The sequence below is a fragment of the Malus domestica genome, chromosome 17 (assembly GCF_042453785.1).
Source record: "Malus domestica chromosome 17, GDT2T_hap1".
In the NCBI taxonomy this organism is placed as follows: domain Eukaryota; kingdom Viridiplantae; phylum Streptophyta; class Magnoliopsida; order Rosales; family Rosaceae; genus Malus; species Malus domestica.
Window position 1 is genome coordinate 4,531,490 of NC_091677.1, and position 15,943 is coordinate 4,547,432.

At 38.5% G+C, this 15,943-nt stretch overlaps 3 protein-coding genes and 1 non-coding gene across 5 annotated transcripts; 1 reads left to right on the forward strand and 3 right to left on the reverse strand.

The window, feature by feature from the left end:
- Nucleotides 1–2,770: 2,770 nt before the first annotated feature.
- On the reverse strand, nt 2,771–3,101 carry LOC139193649 (UDP-glycosyltransferase 83A1-like). Its single transcript, XM_070817089.1, has 2 exons — nt 3,011–3,101; nt 2,771–2,940 (listed from the first exon to the last, which is right to left on the reverse strand). Exons 1-2 carry the CDS (start codon nt 3,099–3,101, stop codon nt 2,771–2,773), a joined length of 261 nt encoding a protein of 86 aa, XP_070673190.1.
- A 1,104-nt stretch (nt 3,102–4,205) lies between these two features.
- Nucleotides 4,206–4,712, reverse strand: LOC114822637 (transcription initiation factor IIB-like; the record flags this gene model as incomplete). The annotated part of the gene is made up of 1 exon (XM_029097457.2): nt 4,206–4,712. A coding segment is annotated over one exon (507 nt), but the record flags the coding sequence as incomplete, so codon positions are not given.
- A 907-nt stretch (nt 4,713–5,619) lies between these two features.
- On the reverse strand, nt 5,620–13,488 carry LOC103442414 (uncharacterized). 2 transcript variants are annotated; one of them, XM_008381198.4, is made up of 10 exons: nt 13,199–13,488; nt 12,122–12,399; nt 10,210–11,913; nt 9,669–10,128; nt 9,387–9,456; nt 7,687–9,251; nt 7,496–7,544; nt 7,142–7,389; nt 6,895–7,002; nt 5,620–6,469 (listed from the first exon to the last, which is right to left on the reverse strand). In XM_008381198.4, exons 2-10 carry the CDS (start codon nt 12,273–12,275, stop codon nt 6,241–6,243), a joined length of 4,587 nt encoding a protein of 1,528 aa, XP_008379420.3. In that variant the 5' UTR covers nt 12,276–12,399; nt 13,199–13,488; the 3' UTR covers nt 5,620–6,240. The 2 variants fall into 2 exon arrangements, with proteins under 2 accessions (XP_008379420.3, XP_008379419.3); XM_008381197.4 differs by having other exon boundaries at nt 9,387–9,459; nt 13,199–13,487.
- Nucleotides 13,489–15,445: 1,957 nt separating this feature from the next.
- Nucleotides 15,446–15,518, forward strand: TRNAA-UGC (transfer RNA alanine (anticodon UGC)). The gene has a single exon. It is a non-coding gene; the product is annotated as a tRNA-Ala (tRNA).
- The last annotated feature ends 425 nt before the right edge of the window (nt 15,519–15,943 follow it).

The following is a 15,943-nucleotide window of genomic DNA, read 5'->3' on the forward strand; positions in this document are numbered from 1 at the left end:
TCATTTATGGAACTTTTAATTTGAACCCATTAATATATATATATATATATATATATGTATTTGATCTTTATTGATTCAACTAGCCTATATTTTGTTATATGAAAACCACTTTCTCTAGTGTTTAATCTTGCAATTTTGAGTGTTTGCCCAAGTGGGAGAAATAATGTATTATGGCTTCACACTCATCAATTTTGCATGCTTTTAATGGTCATAGTTTTGGTAGATAAAACGTACATTATCATACTTGTTTATATTTTATATATGCAACTAATCTTGCAAGAAATTCAAGAAGGGTTAATGTAATGAGTATATTCTGCTCAAAAGTGTTTTGCTTATTAATTCTTGTTTGTTGTTCAAGAAATTGGATTTGTGATTTATATGTTATTGAGGAATAATTAATCTGCTCAAAAGTGTTTTCTTATTCAGTACAACTATAAATCAATATATAGTGAAACATGGAATTGACAAGATTGTATATACTTCATCTGCTCAAAAGTGTTAAAGCTATATAAGTTTACCCTTGTATTTTATGTTTTAGCCATGCAAACCTAATATAATTAGTTTATGTCCAGAGATGATTATGGAATTATATGCTTTTGATGCGATAAGAAAACATTTAGTTAAAGTTTTCTATTTCTGTCAAATGTTAGATGACCAATACTAACCAAATGATTTTGTATAGTTTTTCAGTCATAAGAGTCACTTCCTTACAGATATCTAGAATAAAGATGTTGAGCTCACAAATTTTATGTTCTAGATCCCATGACTAATTGTTTTTCAATGGGAGTATGTGAAAGGTATCTGTTTCATTTTGTAGACATTTACAAAGTTTTGTTTTACTCTCTTAATCAGTGGGAGTAATAATAATTTATCTATATAATTTTGTCTCTGTTAATCAGTGGGAGTAAGAGATGACCTTTTGTGTTAAAAATTTTGAAGTGTTAGTGGCTGATACTTTAAGAGTAAATTTTGTTTAAATCTTGTTCATAAGTTTTAATAAGAGGTCCTGATTTTGTAAACAATATGTCGTATTTTACTTGTTCTCTTATTATATTCTAAATTGACAGAAAAGTTGAATTTTGTTACCAACCTTGTTGAGTTCTTTTGTGAACTACTTTTGTATTGAAATATATTTTCATATTTTCAGTTCGACTATTGTGAGCTAATGTTTTGACTATTAGCTCTTGACACCATGATTTTGTTAGCAACAAAGTGCTTTAAGTTGAATGTGTATGTGATCTTGGAGTGCAAGGAATAGACCAAGTTGTTCTTTGTTTTCTTTGGTTCTGCATTCGATTCAAAGTGACTGGTTGCTAGGAAAGGTTATTACATACTTATGAAGACTCAGTGATCACCATGAGTTCTTATTTTGTTAGGATGAATTATTGACATTCAAGTGGGAAAATGTAAGATTGTGAATGACAATGAATGTTGTATTGGATCATTTTGTTGTAAGCAAGTTGTTAGCAACCAAAGTGATCCGATAGTCCTAACATAATAAGGATTATGGAGTCTTATCCCTTGCAATTAACCTAGAGGAAATCTGATAGATTTTATTACGAAGATGTAGAATCATGGTGGGACTTAAACACTAGAGAGATAGGGTCAATCTTCACAGCCAATGATAGGTCGGCTGTGTTAAAAACCCTAACGATATAAATACCACGGTTAAGTCCCTACTTCCATACGCTTGTACTCTTAATCACGCCAAAACCTATTCACGGTAGAGAGACATTTTGAAGTACTGGAAGTAGAAGATAACCTATGAACTCAAGCCACCATGTCCCCAATCGGTACAAGTTAGTGTCATTCATCTCCTTCTTGTCATTATCATGATGCATGTTAAATTGTGATCCTAGAACCATGTTGTATTAGTCCACCTTACAAAGTCATCTATCATTTCTTCCAATCGACAAAACTATTCAAATTTTTGTTTGAGACGCCACCTTCTTCGACACTCCTTTTTCTTGATATCCAAAGCCCTTGGTCTTATTCCGTCATCCCCTAGCAGTTGCTCCACCTTGTTTCTAACCATAAGTTGAAACACATTCTTCTGCAGAGCCTTACTGCCAAGGCATGCCCACACAAACTTTGATGTGTTCATGCCAAGCATTTCTGGTGGTAATTTAATTACTTGTTTCTTTGTGGGAGTTCCTACAAATACAAGTCACAGTTGAAGGTTTCAATACAAGCACTATTATACTTTACACTAATCTAAACTGCAGCAAAGGGGATCCGAACTTGGGTGCATGGAGAGAGCACATTCGCTCTAGCCGATGTGGCTACGCCCACGTCTACAAGTCATAATTGAAGTTGGTCATGGTAAAGAGCTTTCATTTGTTTGCTACATTTAATGGTATATTCCTTGCAGACGTGGAAGAGCGGATGTTGCTCCCAACATCCACAAAACATGCTTCCAAAGTCCAAAAGCAAACCTACTTTTGCTTTTCCTTTGTAGCACTCCACATGGTTGAGAGAAAATGGTTGCCAACTCATAATTATATGAGCCAAACACAACACTACGCTCCGGAGTTTGAACTTTGAATCCCTTCTCTGTCGTTAAAAAGAAAAAAAAGATATATTTCATAATTTTCATCTGCTAGTGTTCCATTATATTGTCCTGCAGTTGACTATGAAAATTTAGACATAAGAAAGTGTTACTACTCACCATCATTCGCAACAATCCCTCATCAATCAGCTTTGGGATGCTAAATCCAAGCACCAAGAGTGCAGCTGCTGCCGGGCAGACGGCAGCGTGCTTGATCACCTTCTACTTGGAAATTTCCAGGGCCCATCCAAGACTCTGATCAGCAAGAACACAAGTGATCTGATTCCCATTTCCTCCATTAATCTGCTCGATAAGCTCCTCGAATTTTCCAGGCGTAACCTGGGCGATTGCTGCAGAAAACTTGCCTGGTTTTGCCCTATCTTCCAAGGATTCTAACCCATCAGAAATAAACACATGATGAATTTTACTCCCTATGCTCTGTTCACAAAGTGAACTTGATACCGTGTTTTGCAAGGCATCTTGAAAGCTCAGACAAAGGAATTACATGCCCTTGTGCTGGATAAGGAATCACCAAAACATGTGGGTTGGCCATTTCTCCTTTTGTTTTCTTGGCTAGGTTTTTTTTTTTAGCACAACGATATTCAAACTACTTTAATTTATAAGGAGAAATATTCGAACTTAGGTATAAGGAGATGGGAATAGTGACTTGATCAACTTGTCTAACTCATATATGTTTACGATGTTCAATCTCAAGTTTGTATCATTTTTAAAGAGAGGTTGGGCGTATAAGACCAAAAGGTCAAGAAGTTGCCTTGATATTAATTGGAATCAACTATTAAACTAATCCTAACCACCACGTTATGGCCTGTATTCCACACGATACGTCTTGGGTGCGATTCATGGCACATGTGAATCACACAATTGTGGTCAGGAGAGACTGAAATTCCTCTGTCAATCTTCCTGAGTGTCGTGGCTTCGAAATTCATTATTGTCCTTTATTTTGGTGTTATTTTCTGGTTTATATGCTTCATTGCTTTTTGAAACGGGCCTTGGGCCACATTTGTGAAAGTCTGGGCTGGTTCCTAGAAACTTTGGAAACTCTGGGCCTTGGGCCACTCCCCCCCCCATCTTCTGACTTTGACAAATGTCAAATTCAATAAAGAGAAAAATAGAATTTCTTTATTTCGAAAAATTTCAAATTTAGTCTTACTAACATTATTTATTGATTAATAATACGCCAAGGAATTAAACTACAGACCTGATGAAAAAAAAAATCATAATTAACTAGAACAAGGAAACCAAAACATTATGGTACAAGGAAATACAAAATCACGCAAACCTTGATCTTTCTTACAAATTTAAAAGTCAAACCTATCTTTTTCTAAAGAGCACTTGAGCGAGCAACGAATATACAAAACTAACTTGTTGCCCTTCCTTATGCCATAATTTGTTCTTGGACGCGTGCTTTCTTTGTATTTCTTTCTTGTCTAAGTATAATATCATTTTTTTTAGTTAATTCACAATTTTAATTTTATAACTTTACCCAACGGAGTGTTTTAATGTTCCGAATTTCCTGTCCCAAAACCCTCTTCTCTGTTAGGAGTTTTGCAACGTTGTAGACCAAATACCAATTCAAATTAAGCTTTTGACTTAAAAATTTTGCAGTTAGTAAAATAATCATAATCCCCAAAACTGACTAAAAGTGGAAATTAAGCCAAATATCCCAACATTCTAGTCCGATCAGTTTCTTGCTCTCATCGAACACATTCAAGCAGGAGTGGTGTGAAGTCTGTTGAAGTTCTCCGACTAGGAAGGCCAGAATATCCTTGTATGTGCTCCTAATTGTCCCCATCGCAACATCAGTTACTTGATGCACATCTTCAATAGTTTTGCCATTCGAAAGACGTAGCGCTATCATGTACAAAATCGTTGCCACGACAGATGCCGGGCTTCTTCTTATGCCGAACTTCTTCAAATTCTTCAGAGTCTCCTCCACAGCGTTCCTATCTCGAATACTATTCATACCAAGATTTGAGCAATATCTCCCCCAAAGGTTCTCGTCGTCTGTAGCTTTGGAACCGATCTCTAGCTCTTTCTCCAACAGTTTTACCATTTTGTTAATTTCTTTCCTAGAGGGTCCGTTGGGAGCCTTGGCGATTTCATTGGGTGTTTGCGAGTTATGGTTTTCCTGGCAAGCAAGAAAGAGACAAACGGCCAATTATGTACTTCTTGTAAGAAGCACTTCAAGTAATTTTTTCAGATAACAAAAATATTTTTATTGAATCACCAATTGCTACATAAAAAGTGAAAGAAAAAAAATTGTTTCAAGAGATTTTTAATCGGGTCAAAAATAGTCTTTTAATAGCAGAACTAAGCGTAGGCTTGTGGCCGAACTAAATCATGACTACATCCTTTGCACTCAAGTTTCAAAGAAAAAAAAAACACTTTCTTCCAAACGAATTAAGCTAGGCACAGAGTCAGAGACTCCCTCTTTTGCGCTTAAGTTTCAATAGAAACTCCTTTGTAGTTTAAATTAAAATATCAGTCGTGTTTGTAATTGTACGAGCAATATAGGGCTGACCTGGACCACACAAATGGTACACAGTCAAAGGAATTAACCATCCGACATACATTCCATGAGCAATCTAGGGCTTGGTAATTCAGGTCCCACATTCCACGTGGCAGCAAGTCCCATGTCCTAATCTAAACCCACGTGGAGAACAGAAAATGATGGTGAAATTTACAGTAAAAACACCAAATCCATGGTGTTGTCAGCAGTCAACATTTCTGTTGGGAAAGTGCCAAAAAATCCCACCAAATCCCAAGCTTCTTCGTACAAAACCAACCAATCAAGCAAGCAACCCCACAGAATTTTATCGTCATTTTCGCCAAAAATAAAAAAATAAAACACTTTGGTGGATCATCAAGTGATTAGATTCTGATGATGCAGACAGACAGACAGACAACACAAGTACTTTTCAAGAGAACAACAAAAGACAAACAAATGATTTTTAAAATCCCCATGAAGTTGGAAGCTTCGGCAACCTTTTCAGATAGATTTTCTGTGTTCCCCCACCGAAAATTCAAGGGCCAAATTATTAATGTCAGAATAAAGAAAGATACTATCATTAATGTCAGAAAAAAAAAAGTTAAAATTACAACCAACTTTCATAATATTATTCAATTTTCCTAACTAACTTGGAACTGTTTTTCATCTTCAACATCTCAACTCTCTCTCCCGGTTCATCCAGCACAGCTTTATGCAGAAAAAGACCTGTGAAAACGGTGAAAAGAGCGGCGGAGGAAGAGAAAAAGAGAGGGAATACGACTGTGACAGTGCCCGTAGCTACCGGAGATTCTTGTATAAATTAGGTATGGCTAGATTAAAATCTAATTTTTGCAACTTAGGGCAACTAAGAGACACATCCAACGACGATCCTCCTGCTACTTCAGGCACTCTACCTATTCTCCTCAGCAACTTCATCAAAATATACAAGAGAACCATATGTACTTTCTCAAAAATGACAACAATAGGTGTTGGTTCAAAAATGAACGAGCCGCCTTTGTTACTTGGGGTCAACTTCCTGCATTCCATCTTTTTCAATCTTCTTTCTTCAATGCCAGCATATATGTCAGTAAAAGCGATCATAAACGAGTGCATGAGCGGGATATGGAATGCATATGGATGAAAAGGGGAGAGCATTCAGGCGGGAGGAGCATTCAATTCAGAATCACAGTGAAAGACAATGAACCCCTTCTGGTAGATGTCTTGGCAGTGGCTGTCCAGTGACATATCGTTGGGGAAATGGTTTTGGTGCAGTTGGAACGGTACCGGATGAAGAAGAGATGCCGGACGTAGCTGCTTGGGGGATATGGAACCTGGCAAACCGGTTGATGACGGAAAATCTTTCCAACTCCTGGCATTCCAGTCTTAAGTCTAGAATTGATACCTTGTCTAACCTGCATCATTAAAAGATAGCATGATTCATGATACAAAAGAAATTTAACTAAACGGCCGAAGACATAGCTACATATACCAAATGTGGTTATTCTGGCAGATTGACGAGGCATAGTTCTAAGGATTTATCCAATTTTCGCACATTCAAAGGATGTAGTTCTGAATCCAAAAGCACCTTTTCTTTTTACCCTTAGAAATAGGGTAAGTACCTGACGTCTGACATAACTAAGATCTCTGACTATACCAGAATTTGAAAAAAAAATGGTTGAGTACCCCTGTAAACTTCTAGCAGAGTTGCAGATCTGGTTATTAAGGAAAAAGCATGCACAACCGAGCCTTAGTCCAACTGCTTACGGTCAGTTACAAGAAACATTTTTCTACCATTCATTCCCAATGAAGACTTCATGAACAGAAAACTTTGGCATACCTCAGTAAGTCATTTTCCAGCTTCTTCGATCTATACGTGAACTCTTCCACAGCTTTTGACAAGTACTGCTGATCAATATTTTCAGAAACTTTAGGCTTTTCCGCAATCCTACAAAACATTTGCAGAGGAATTAATTCTTAGAAGGCTAAAACCTCAAACCATACAACTCGAAGCACTAGAACTTTTTATAAACTTCATATTTAAATCTCTCTCTGGCTCTCTCAAAAAACCATGAAAGGCAACTTACATATCACTGTCGTTCAGTGGCGCATGAATACTTTTTCTTTTGCTGCAGGTCAGGGTGCATGCATCTCCTAATGATAATTTGGCAACAAAATATGCCACACTATCATAGTACAGCACAGCGTCTGCTGAGAGAATGGATGCTGGTGCAGGGCCGAGCAATTGCTGCAGAAACTGTGTTGTGAAGATAAGCCTTCTCTTAGATCGAAGGATCGGACGTCCATCTTCAATCATTTCAAACTCATGTCCAACCTGCCATTAAAAATGAACAATATATAAACACTTGGATCCAAATACCTGGGAAATGTTTTAAAGTGGAATGAATTGCATGGTGTGACCCATTTAACTAGAAGCTCACTTTCTCAATCAGCCGATTGCATGCCAAGGCCCATTCTTGCTCTGCCATACTGCATAAACAAATGCAATTCAAAAGTTAATAAACAAGCAGAAACAACCCAAGGGTTGTGCGCTTCAATGAACAAAGGAGTAACTCATCTTCTACACACCAAATTTGACATAAGAAAATAAATGGGGAGCAACAGTAAATACCTGACATCTTGAACCCTTTTGGAACCTTGTGTCACTTTGTGCCATGGTAGAAGTTCTGATGTTTCAATTTTGCGTTTCTTTGGTCTCACAATACCCATACTTTCATCAATGGTATCTGAAGGTAACACACAAGGATCTATGAAGGGTTCACTTGTTATCAAATTCGTCGCTGTACTTGGCCAGACTCTGTTGCTTTGACTAGCATTAGAAGCATCTATCTGTTCCACAGAAGAATGTATGTTTAGGCTCTGAGAAGGCTTCATAAGTGAGAACTGCCCCGTAGCAGGCCTTGCATCATACATTGGTTGCATCTGCCCATTTCTGAAAGTCCCATACTGTTTAAACCAGTTTGATGCCATGCTTAGATTGGCCTGAGAAGTTTCACCATTATGAGATAGCACATTATTGCCAGTAGATTGGCTCTGAGAATCACTTTCACCAAATGCAACCATGCCTTGGGCTTGGAAAGCAGCTTGTGAAGAAGTTTTTACACTTGGACCTTCTCTTGCATCTGCCAGGAAACTTGGTGCATTGGAATTTCCAAGTGGTGATAACTTGTGAGTTGATGTAGAATTCAGTTCACCATCATTGTTATGACCATAAATTGACTGCTGTCCTTCCATAGCAGTTACCTGTTGTACATCCAGATCCCTCCTACTTGGATCGGCCTCTTCATTCTTCGTAGCCTGCACTTGGTGTAGCCGGGAGTAGTCATGATGAAATCCATGTGAATGTTTTAAAGCATGGCCAAGAAATCCAAGATTTCTTGCAGAGGGAGCCAGGCCATTGTTGTTGCTATGTTGTATTCCACCAAGATCCTGCAGTTGCGAATGATTCAACAATGAACCAGAGGCAAAAGCACTAGGATCAGAGACATTCCTTACCCCTGTCTGTGAAGCATCAAGCATCCTCTCCTTCCCTTGCTGCTCTTGTGCAGAAATGAAGCCTTGTAAACTTGTAGTGGAATGGCCAAATTCAGAGGACCCATATCCACCATCCTGGGTATTCAGACCATTTAGCTCCTTCGAAGCCAACGAAGTAGTTTCCATGCCAGAAAGATGTTGCTGACTTGGGTTATTCGTCCATAAACTCTGTGGCTTCACTGATACTCCACCCCGTGCAGGCATGCCTGACATAAAAGGAGGCTGAGAAACTGGAGCAGCTTCAAGAACAGGGAATTGTTGACCACCAGAGTTGACAAAAGACTGCTGAGAAGTATCTTGAGATAGAGCAAGGTTGGAAGGTGGATGTCTTGCAGCAGAACCAGTTAATGTTGTCTGATTAGATGGACCAGGTACATTAAACAGATGTTGCGTTTGAAGTTGATTCCTTGAAAATGTAGGACTGGATGTAATTTCTGCAATAGAGCTTCCATGCATATAAGATGTAGGGATGCTCGATTGTCCACCGATACTAAATTTATCATCCCAACGGGATCTCGGTGATGATTCATGTGATTGGGGCAAAGATTGAGAAGGGGACGAAGTAGACCAGGTCTGATTTTTCTCTCTTAAACTAGAATCCATTTGCATTTGATTGGAATTAGTAGCTGGTTGGATCATACCCTGAGAAGAGAAAAGAGTGTTTGAATTGGATTATTGGTGAGATGGAGAAGCAAATTTCAAAGCAAAACCTTGAGATGCAGAAGACTGATTGTAGATATGAGAACCAGAAGCTCCAGGAGTTTTTGCCTCAGTTACCTCAGATAATGGATTAAATCCAGAAGGGCCAAACTGTGCGATAGAACTATTCTCCTTCGACTGGTCAACCCTGCTAAGAAGATGAAGCATATTTTGACTGTTGCGGTTAAGCCATCCAAATATTCCACAAGAATATACAAAATAGACGAGAGTGAATGTACAATAAAATTATATTGGAACAACGCAATAGTAAATATGCTAACGAATGCGAATACGTAAGGTATAATAAGGAAGGCTGCAGAGAGAATGTTTAATGTTCATTAGTATTCAAAAGAAAACTACCTTGTTTGTGCAGTCACACGCATGCCACTAGAATCCTCTGATTTCCAGTCATACAAGTTGTCCCTCTGGTAGCAATTTTGCTGCTGCTCATATGTTCCACCTTCCCTCCCATAAGAGTTATGCATAACACGAGAGCTGTCACTCATTTGACGCTGTTTTTCTCCAATGGCCTCATTATCCTCCTTGTTGCTAGATATAAAATGTTTCCCGTAATCAAGCTTATTATTATATTGGACTTGGTGACTGGTTTCTTGATGGACATTAGTCATGTGTGAATTTTGCACGGAATGAAAGTTAAAAATATTTGAATTTTCTCTGTTCCTAAGAGTATCCTCTGAGCCCGATTGTCCTTGCTCCAATTGTCCAGTTGGTCTGGAAAATGAAGTTACCCTGGAATCACCTCCCCTATTCCACATATGACTCTCAGAGTTCCTATTGTACGTGCCTTCGTGAATATCACCTGTCCAACAATCACCCACAATGTCAGGGAAACGTAAACAAGCTTCATTTCCATTACAGGGTCGAAAATGAACAATCTTACCTTCTGGTTTACTGCTTTGACTGGTCCATGTGCCGTCCAAACGCATATGTGGCTGAACCTGCTGAGGGTTACAATCCAACCACTCGCTAGAGTTTTTGGGAGACTTCTGATTGGATTCATGAGATTCATCCTGGTGAATCCCTTCTTGATGCTCAGATGTGAATTGGATGTCTGGCTGCGGAAAGCCGGGGAAGCTAGAATTAACACTTGAGTCATTAAGCATGGGAAAAGGTTTTGAACTTAAGGAAGAGACACTCTGCAGATTGTTATCAGCCCAACTTCCTTGTTGGTTCTCATTGTCCATGATGTTTGAAGGCTGATTACCAGTTGACAGCTCGGTATTCTGAAAAGTCAAACCACTCCACTCTTCTTGTTGGCCAGTATCACTACTAGAAGCTTCTGCTACAGCAGACTGCATAAGCGCACTCCAGCTTCCACTTTGGAGAGAAGGAAATGAACTTTCGAATGCATCTCCAAAGCCTCCAGCCCCAATATCACTGTGCTTTACCATAGAAGGATCCCAAGTACTATCATCCATGTTAAACAAAATCTTCTCTTCCATTGGATCAAGGGGAACCAAACTCTGTGAAGGGCCATGCTGCATTGTTTTTTGCTGACAGGTTCCCAGCCAGCCAGCTTGATCTTGCTTTCCACTGAGTTCTTGAAGTGATGTATTTGTTTGCAAGGTATTCCCTAGCTGGAGGTTACCCAAAGGGGATCCACAATTTGAACCCTGAGTAATAACGTGTCCAAATACATTTTTTCCCTGAAAGTCTTGTCGGGATACGAAACCCCCTTGAGGTGAGCAAATCTGGTCCGGAGAAGCAGTCATACAATGATCACCTACAAAGGGGTTACTGAAGGCTGATGACTGCATAGCAGGCTTCTGCATTTGATCATTAGCCTTGGTCAACAAATTTTCAGAATCCTGAGACATCGCCGGGAGATGGTACTGATTCATAGTCCCTCTTCCACTAGCAACAGGAGTACCATATAAAGATACATCAAACTGCTGAGAAGCAAGACCCATTGAGCTCAAAGTTTGACCTTGCTCTTGAGAAAAAATAACTCTATTAGAAACATTTTGTCCTGCTGGCGATCCACCCCGCTGCATCCAATTCATAAACATTTGTGGCGTATCATTAACGGGTGTTCCATTGATTAGTGGTGAAAAATGAACCCCAGAACCCTGCTTATTGATTGCAGAGAGCTGATTTACTGCATTATGTTGCCTCACATCTCCGAACTGTTGCACTTGCTGCTGCCTCTGAAGTTCTTGCAGTTTCTTAAACATCAGGTGCTGCTGCAACATCTGCATGTCATTGTACCCAGACTGCTGCATTGAGTGAAGCTGTGGAATGCCTTGTTGTTGTCCCCTCACAAGTTGTTGCTGCCTTCCAATGAAGTTAAACTCGCTGGAAGCTTCAGTAATTTCAGACCTTTCTGAATTGGTAGTCAAAGTGGGACTATCGCATGATGCATTTTCTTGCTCTGATTGAAGGATAGATAAGCCTCTTGAGGTTAAAGTATGTGGAATGAAAACTGAGCTATCACCAAAAAACTGGCTTTCCTGCAAATCCTGCCGTCCAAGCATAAACCCATTCGTCTCCAGAAGTTGGTTTCTAGACAATTCCGGTCTCTGAGACAACTGTGTATAGTTTTTATCAAACCTCAAGGACTCACCACCCCGTCCTCTCCCAGAATCTGCAAATACCACAACAGATACATTAGGGCATTCAAAAACACAAACTTGGTATTTAATACATTACATTATGCAATTGTCCTGGGGGAAAATTCAAAGATTTATCCACTAATTGGGAAACAGATTGCGAATTCCAATGCAGACATGACAATGAAAACACAGAACCTATAAAGCAATCAAGAAGACCATAAAAGGTGAAGCCACTTATACCTAGTTGCTGTACATTACTCTTCTCTCTTTGATTTCCCTGCCATTGATTATATATATGCGCAGGCCAATTACCGTCTGCAACTTGAGATTGACGGGAATAGCTGTCTAGCTCATAAAAATTATGGATCCTGCCTTCAATTTCGTTACCAGGCATTAAATTCCCAGGCACCAAATTTTCTCAGCTAATTGTTTCTGTGAAAAATAGCTACGACTATATATGAGACCATTATGCATACGGCACCTTTATCCCGCCAATTCTGGGCACTCTCCAAATTGTCCTGCATATTTCATTGGACAAATTGAGATGAGAAGTACTGACAGACAATTTGACAAAAGACCAAATAATAAATATTGAAAATTTAAACACGAAAACCTCGAAAATACAGTTACATCAGATTTCAAACTCAAGCCGGTCTCATTACGGAGAACCGCCAAAACAGTTTGCCAATTGGTACCCGCTACAACAAAGTTGCATGTGTCTTATTCGATTGCTTGCATAATAAAATTTATGAGAGAGAGAGAGAGAGAGAGAGAGAGAGAGATCAAATTAGGGACTTGGATGTCCAGCTACAAGATTCAAACTTTCTTCAACATCTGAAATGAAAACAGATTCGAACTTTTCGATATTCACAGTTTCTTTTCAGCACCCCAAATTTACGAATCTTATGAGAGTATGACAGCTAATATCAAAACATACGAAAGATAGCAAATTCAGCAGAAAATTATGTTAATGCGAACTCGGGATTTCAAAAACAAATCAAAGACTAAACACAAAGCACTTAAACTCTATAATTAAGCAACAGAAACCCAAATTAAATCAAAACCAAGATTCAAACTTTCCACTCAAAAACCCTAAAAAAATCCAACAAAATCTTACCCAACAACCAATGGAACCTCAATTCTCCCAAAAATACTAAGAAACCACTTGAATTTAACAAATTCCCAGGTAATTTGACTAAAATTAGAAACAGAAGACCTTAACAGCTCCAACTCTAATGTCTCATTCTTACAAGCTAAAGCAACAGAGTGTGAACTCAAAACCACAAACGAGCACAAAGCGGAGAGTTGGGAGCTCACAGTGTGATCCAAGCCAGGAGAACTAGGGTTCTTCAAAATCGCGGACAGTACGGCGTCGTTCTGCTTCTTTGCAGCTCCCAATTCACACAGCAGTTGCTTAAGCTCCAAAACGACGTCGCAAATGGCTCTCTCTCTCTCTCTCTCTCTCTCTCTCTCTCTCTCTCTCCGGTACTGAAGTTTCTCTCTCTAGGACTGGAGGAGTGAGAAACCGAAATTCATTTTTCGGACCCGAAGCCGAAGATAAAGCGATCCAACCAAAACACCGCTCCGAAAAATTTGTCTTGCAACAAACACTGCAGAGAGTCTCAGAAGAAAACGCCTCCCCAGCCTCGGAATCCGCACCTCAGGTTCGGACAAGGTTCGAGTAACCGAACCTACGGCAAGGGGTTAGAGGCGTTAGTGTGCTTCGCGGGTGTTCGTGCGCCGTGATTTTTCAACCGTTTGATCAATAAATTTGGATGATCGACGGTTGGCTTAGTGGGGAGACGTACTCTGTAGCAAGAGTGCGTATTGCTTGTGGCTTTGAAAGGAAAAGTGGACGGGATATTCGGATGTCACGCGCTTTTGTGCACGCGTGGAGCGGTGCACTTTATTTTCAAGCCAAACTTTTGAGCTTTTTGTTTTTTTTTTTAAGAATTTTGTAGATAATAAGTTTATATTATTTCTTATTATTTCGGTTTATTTTCCCGCCGCTGGTTTAAGCAATCCAAGTGGGTTTAAGGAAATACATCTTTTCCGGATCTCTTCTATTAAGATCACGGAATTAAGTGATTTATACTTTTGAAATTTGATCAAACGGTTAAAAATATGGGTCATTTTCATTTGATCAAATTTCAAAAGTCTGGATCATTTGATCTGATGACCTAAGATCTCTTTCTTGGGTTTAATGGCAATAGATAAGAGAACACGTCAACAATAATTGTGTTATTTGAGATAAACTTTAGAAAGGTGTATTTTTATAGTCGAGATAAACAACTTTAACATAAATATAATTTTGAATCCACCTCCTTCCAACTCCTAATCAATTAAATTTAATTTCTCTCATTTTAATTACTGATTAAACAACGAGGCGTAAGTGTTTAATTGTCTGGGGTTGTTATAGGTTTGGGCCAAGCCACCTAACTTTCAAGGCCCAATAGTGAATAAATCGATAGATCAACATTCTTGGCAACTATAATTGTGGAAGAGAAACACAAAAATGCAACCATATTTGGTCAATTCGTGTTTATGTATTGGTTAAGCTAAACCAAAACATGGGTTTAACTAATCTGAGGACCAACTACGAAATGAGGTATATAACGTCTGCTGAATTGAAATAGTGGGCTTTATCATGAAGCTTTATATTAGCTAAATTAACAAGTTTCAGATGAACGGAACTCAAACCTGACATTTATAACAGTGTACATCATCGTCTTCTAGGCCCCAGTTAATTCAATCATAAAGGTCAATGATGGACAATAGCATTCCCATGAACACAACTTACAAGTGGACTTTTGTAACCATTGATGCAGGTAGTAAACAAACTCAAAATGTTGATATCCACTACAGAGTAGCTATTGCGTTTTAGGCTTTGTCTATAATAGAAGTCAATGATAGACAACAACCTTCTTCCAAACACAGCTTAAAATTGACAATTTCGAACTGTTAGTGCATGTATGATTCGTAATTTATGAACAATGCGTTAGCAATGATGAAGAACATCTACATAACCAAGTTGTTTGATTGTAATATATAACATGTGTTTATGTAGTGGTAGAGTGGATTTTGATACTTCCTAATCTAGATAAAAAATTTAGTGTGCTGGGAACACTATTTGGTATACTAAGTGTCATAATATACGTGGTTGAAATTTTTTTCAAGTATCCAACTACTTGTATAACACTTAGTATACTTAATTGTATTGCCAACACAGTAAAAAATCTCTCTCTCGTTTATGTTTAAAGATAGGGAAAGAGAGATCCTCAACAATCTCTTCCACTAAGGCCACTGGATTAAGTGATCCGAGCCTTCCAAATTTTATCCAATGGTCCACCTATTTTGATCCCTTAAAAGCTGTGATAATTTTTGGTTGTTGGATGAAATTTGGAAGGCTCGGATCACTTGATTTGGTGGAAAAGATCCAGAGATGATCTCTTTCCTAAAGATAGTAGAGTATTGCAGAGTTGGTGATAGAGATTTTGATTCTTAGCACACCAATCATGCCACAATAAGATTAATTATAATTTGTTTGAGTACAAACACCAAAACGGGGATGTAGCTCAAATGGTAGAGCGCCCGCTTTGCATGCGGGAGGTACAGGGTTCGATCCCCTGCATCTCCAAATCATTTAGTTTTTATGTATTTTTTATTATTATTAATTTTCTAAAATAATCAGTTTTGCTGCTATCTCATGCTCACAGGAAGGAGAGCGATTGGATGTCGGACAAGTATATCAACACATTATTGACTATCCGCATGTCGTTCACATTGCTTCGTATGTTTTATACATGTTTGAAATGTTTGTGAGTATAAATGAAAAGTAAATAACGATGTCATCATTCAGTTTTTATGTATTTTTTTTATTATTATTTTTCTAAAATAATCAGTTTCGCTGCTATCTCATGCTCACAGGAAGGAGAGCGATTGGATGTCGGACAAGTATATCAACACATTATTGACTATCTGCATGTCGTTCATATTGCTTCGTATGTTTTATACATGTTTGAAATGTTTGTGAGTCTAAATGAAAAGTAAATAACGATGTAA